The sequence below is a fragment of the Eucalyptus grandis genome, chromosome 5 (genome assembly GCF_016545825.1).
Source record: "Eucalyptus grandis isolate ANBG69807.140 chromosome 5, ASM1654582v1, whole genome shotgun sequence".
Lineage (NCBI taxonomy): Eukaryota > Viridiplantae > Streptophyta > Magnoliopsida > Myrtales > Myrtaceae > Eucalyptus > Eucalyptus grandis.
This window is the reverse complement of record NC_052616.1, coordinates 57,513,575-57,518,761: the sequence shown is the minus strand read 5'-3', so window position 1 is coordinate 57,518,761 and position 5,187 is coordinate 57,513,575. Positions and strand designations below refer to the sequence as shown.

Sequence of the window (5,187 nt, the reverse complement as noted above, 5' to 3'; positions counted from 1 at the left end):
GGCGTCCGACGCGTGGCTAATCTGACAGGGCGGTGACCCGGGAGCTCCCGGCACGGCCCCCGCTCCTCGTCCCTGGTCCTAATCATGACGTCGGCGATTGGGCGGTTTGGCGGTTTGGTCTGTGGGCGGCGTGCGCTTTTTATCAGCCAGTCCCCGAATTTTCTTCCCTTTTCTCCCCCTTTTTATTTATTTATTCGTTTAATTTCTCTTTGTTTTTAGATTTTTCCATTTGTCGTCCGACACGTGTATTATTCCCTTCCCCTGTTCTCCTTGACATTCTCATTTTTCACTTTTTTTTGTCCTTTCGTTTTTGTCCGACATATTATATTGCTCGGACACACTGATGTCCTGAAATTTATGAATTAAATTCGATTAGTGAAAAATCATAAATTAAAGGTGACGGATTTTTTTTTTGTGCTGGTCAACAGCGGTACGTCAGCATAGCGAGCCATGTAATTGATGGAATTTGCAATATATTTGTCTCGAGCAAAAATTTGGATTTTGTTTTAGGATATGGCATTCGCATTAAAAAAAAATCGATAGGAAATCAATAAACAATAGTTTTCTTGTTTCTAAAACATCAATCTAGATGAGTCCTTTCTTGAAGGAGGGAAGGAAAAAGAAGGCAAATGATTGAGAGACAATAGAGGACATGTGAGGACTTTTTTTTTTATGCATTTTCATTTGGGGGATTATTAAGGGTATGGACGAGTTGAGATACATGTGAACAGTTACTCATCAGTCATCACCTACTTGAAATCTACTAACTTATATTTTTCGAGTTCTAATAGCTTAAGTAGCTTGTCAAATCCTAGTTTGATTCTAAAGGGGCTTGACTAGGTCTAGTCAGAAGTCTAATCAAGTATTTGATTTTTTGCATTGTTTACTCATTACACGGCATGTAATGTGAAATATTTCCTACAATATTACTTCTCATTGCGTAATTGCCTTTCAACCTATAATATATTTTTAAATATGAATAAAAAGAGTATTTCAAGCCAAGTTGAGTTTAATCAACTGAAAAAAGAAGAAGAAAAAACTAGTCTGTTGATTTTATACACATAAAAAATAAGTCGAGTCAAATTGGGATCAAGTATGTCGAGTTATGCATCAAGTCGAGTTCAAGTTGGGAAAAAGGTACAACTCAATTGCATCCTCGGGGCTTATTGATAAAAAAAAATAAAGAAGATACTTTTTCTTCCTTCTCACTAACACGCTTCTTTTGTATCTATCTATCAATACGTAATGAATATTTACGTCTTAATACACTCGATTTCTTTGATTTCCCTTCTTAGCATCCTAACGATATCATAAATCCAAGCGTCGCATTTCGAATCATCTCTTTCCTTTCCTCTTGTAATTATTTAAATCAATTATTTTTATTTTTAAACATTTCTATTAAATATAGTTGTACTCCCTCAAAAAGAAAGAAATATTTACGTAGTGAAAAGTTGCTTTTGGACATGAGAGTAGTGCTTTGGTTTTCGGCTCGATCATAGGCTTCCTTGGCCTTTGGTTTACGTTCATTTCGTATGGGCTTATAATATAATTTTTATCTGTAGAGTGAGAAAGAAAATTCACTCATTCGTGTATTTTACAACTTCATATTATCATGGACATATAAAATTCGCAGATATTTAGATTTTCAAATTACGATTTTTCAGCAATGAAATCGAGCTTACAAAACTTCAAATGATGATTTTCAATGCAGAAACCGTGCCCTTCAAATCTTCAAATTATGATTTTCAGCAATTTTTATTTTATTATCTTTTTTTAATTAAAGTAAAGTTTAGTTGTGGTATGTGCAATTCAAGAGGTCTTGGGTTTTCGAGTGATTCTGAAAATGGGTCTTATTAAAAAGAGTTGTGAGTAAGCTAATAAGATATTAAAAATAGTAAAAACTCATGTCGACATATTTCACAAGAATTATATAATTTTTTTTTTTATATTTCCAAAGGGGCATTTGAATAGAAAAGTGGGTTTGAAAAATAACCTCGCATTATTTTTTCACATATTTTTTAAGTATATGCACGGGCAATTACATAGAGAAAGAAATACAAGCACGATAAAAAAAATATTGCTTGAACGCACAATACTACATAAATATTTAATATTTCTTCAGACAACATATTTTATATAAATATTTATATTCAGCGAGAAGTATCGACATCGGATCCGTGGCGCAATGGTAGCGCGTCTGACTCCAGATCAGAAGGTTGCGTGTTCGATTCACGTCGGGTTCAAATCCCCTACATCCCGGATCATTTTATTTTTTTAAACTAATCACAGCCGTCCGCTCCCCTCCTCTTTGCACCGATCCAACGGCCGAGCTTTCTCGAATCCCCCTACTGACACACATCGTCCCCCAATTACGCTAAAATTGCACATTTCGCCCAACACTTTCGACCTATTTCCATTTTTGGTCCCCTCAAGTTTGATATGTGTTCAATTGACTCCAATCCGAAGCATAAACCCTAGCTCTCTCGTCTTCATCTTCCTCACTCTCTCAGCTCTGCAACTTTCAGTCTCTCTCTCTCTAAACATAGCTCAATCTCTGTACCGGCCGGCCAGCCGCCCTCGCCGGTGAAGCTCCGCCGCCGCCAATGTCGCCGCTCGCCCGGCTCCGCCCGGTCTCGCTGGACCTCCTCCGCCGCCGCCGCTTCTTCTCGTCGTCGCCGTCGTCGATCCTGTCCCCGGACTCGAGCGCCCCTCTCTCGTCGAAGGAGAAGACCCGGGCGGCCCTCTCCCTGCTCAAGGCCGAGAAGAACCCGGAGCGCATCATCGACATCTGCCGCGCCGCCTCCCTCACCCCGCAGTCCCACCTCGACCGCGTCGCCTTCTCCGTCGCGATCTCGAAGCTCACGGAGTCGAGCTACTTCGACGGCATCCGGAGATTCCTCGAGGAGTCCAAGGGGAGGCCGGACTTGCGGAACGAGCGCTTCATGTGCCACGCCATCGTGCTCTACGGCCAGGCCGGGATGTTGAACGAGGCGATCGACACGTTCAAGCACGTCGAGGAGCTAGGTATTCGCCGCACCGTCAAATCTCTCAACGCGCTTTTGTTTGCTTCGATCGTAGCTAAGGACTTTAAGGAGACGAAGAGGATTTTCATGGAGTTCCCTAGGATTTATAGCGTAGCGCCTGATTTGGAGACTTTCAATACCGTGATTAAGGCGTTCTCCGAGTCCGAGTCGACGAGCTCGGCGTACTCGGCGCTGGCTGAGATGGATAGGAAGGGGGTTAAGCCCAACGCCACCACCTTCGGGACCATGTTGGCTGGGTTCTATAAGGAGGAGAAGTACGAAGACGTCGGGAAGGTCTTGGAATTGATGCAGAAGTACGGGGTCGCTCGCGGGGTTAGTATTTATAATATCAGGATTCAGAGTTTGTGTAAGCTTAGGAAGTCGGATGAGGCAAAGGTTTTGCTTGACGGGATGTTGGCGAGGGGGATGAAGCCAAATTCAGAGACGTATGCCCATTTGATTCATGGGTTTTGCACTGAAGAGAGGTACGACGAAGCGAAGAAGATGTTTAAGAGCATGATGAACCACGGGTGTCGGCCTACCAGTGATTGTTATTTCACCTTCATTCACTATCTTTGCAAGGGAGGGGAATTTGACACCGCTTTGCAGATTTGTAAGGAGAGTATGGAAAAGGGTTGGATTCCGAATTTCGGAACGATGAAGTCGCTAGTTAATGGGCTGGTGAGTATTGATAAGGTTGATGAGGCTAGGGAGCTTATTAAGCAGGTGAAGGAGAGGTTTTCTAGAAATACAGATTTGTGGGATGAAGTAGAAGCTGGTTTACCCCAGTAATGAAGATCAGATGGTTTGCTGTTTTCATTTGGTTTCAATAAGAGCGCAGCTTAATCTGAAATGGGCAAACATTGGTATCATGGAAGGTGGGTTTTACTTTTTTCAAAATTGATCAACTTCGGTAATTCTCGAATGAAAAGGCTTTCGAACGTCCTCTTATCATTCATTAGGTTCTGGGTACTCTCGATGTACAGACTAAAAGCACACATGAGCCGAACCAACTTTGGGAAGATGTCTTGCCTCTCTCTTGGTGCAGGTTCAAGTAACAGCCTCCCTTTGAGCAACTTATCGTGAGTCTTATAGTGCTACTCTGTGGTTGGTTATTCACTGTTGTTATTGTTGTGTTAGGGTAGCTGGGGATTTCCATGGTAAGTTTTTGCAATAGAATAGTGTGCCATAGTTGCATCAATCTGGAGGATGATATTGCTGTTTGCTGTTTGTTTGTGTCAATCGACATGTGATTGTTATTACTCCGAACCTTTTGAATTCGTCCATCCATTCAATCAAAGTCGTCTTATCTTGAAGGATAACTGATGTTACCTAAGGCTTTTGTCTCGATGTGTGCCTTAACTAGTTCATGGCCATATTGTAGCATGTTCACGAGGGATTGTCAAATCTATTCTGCTTTGGTAAATCAGAGATTGGATGACTGTTTTGCTGCTAGCAGAGGTGCCAATGTAATGCCCGTTCTTTGTTTGTTGCTTCTGTTACTTAATTGCTGTAGATGCAGCATGCTTTTCTTACTCTGAACTGTAAATGCATATTGTTGAAACTGCTTTTAACCGAAATATACACCGAGTGGTGCTTCGATGTACTCTGTACTCGTGAGACGATATGAACTTTTGCCACTCAAAGGCGATTTACGTGTTCGCAGTATTGAGAAAATCGATTCAGTGTTTTGCATCAGCAAATGCCCTCAGCTATAGTTTCGACTCATGCAAGGGAAAGAAGGAACTTTTTTTTTCATTAGGAGGAAATCTGGGTGAATTGAGGGTAAGTGCTTGGCATATATCTGGGTAGAAGGAACATGTATCTCAAATGTTCTCCATAGAGAGGAGTCAAGCAACCAGAAGAATTTCCAATGAATTGAACAGGAAAAAGAGAGTGCGAACGTCTGTGTTTATGAACGCCGATAGGCTTAAAAGATTCCGAAAGAGAATGACTTGGACAATTGTCTTCCCTAAGACCTGTCAAATTCGTCCTCAAGAAGAGTATAATTGAATCCGCGATTCCCGTTTGTCCGATAACTATCTTTCACCTGTGCGACGGAGCAAATGCTTGGGCAAGCTCAAAGCTCGCACGGTGATGGTCATAGGGTAGCTCGAGCTCGCCGGCCCCTCGGGTGAGCCACGAGCTCACCAACTTGCTTCAT

General features: G+C 42.0%; 1 protein-coding gene and 1 non-coding gene across 3 annotated transcripts; both read left to right on the top strand.

The window, feature by feature from the left end:
- Positions 1-2,171: 2,171 nt before the first annotated feature.
- On the top strand, positions 2,172-2,243 carry TRNAW-CCA. Its single transcript has one exon. It is a non-coding gene; the product is annotated as a tRNA-Trp (tRNA).
- A 230-nt stretch (positions 2,244-2,473) lies between these two features.
- Positions 2,474-4,519, top strand: LOC104445724 (pentatricopeptide repeat-containing protein At1g61870, mitochondrial). Of its 2 annotated transcripts, none has more exons than XM_010059642.3 (2): positions 2,474-3,901; positions 4,010-4,519. In XM_010059642.3, the coding sequence occupies exon 1, from the start codon at positions 2,604-2,606 to the stop codon at positions 3,813-3,815; it is 1,212 nt and encodes a 403-aa protein (XP_010057944.2). In that variant the 5' UTR covers positions 2,474-2,603; the 3' UTR covers positions 3,816-3,901; positions 4,010-4,519. The 2 variants fall into 2 exon arrangements, with proteins under 2 accessions (XP_010057944.2, XP_010057943.2); XM_010059641.3 differs by having other exon boundaries at positions 3,986-4,518.
- The last annotated feature ends 668 nt before the right edge of the window (positions 4,520-5,187 follow it).

Coding starts and splice junctions, on each gene's coding strand:
- LOC104445724 (XM_010059642.3), top strand. CDS start 2,604: ATGTCGCCGCTCGCCCGGCTCCGCCCGGTCTCGCTGGACCTCCTCCGC.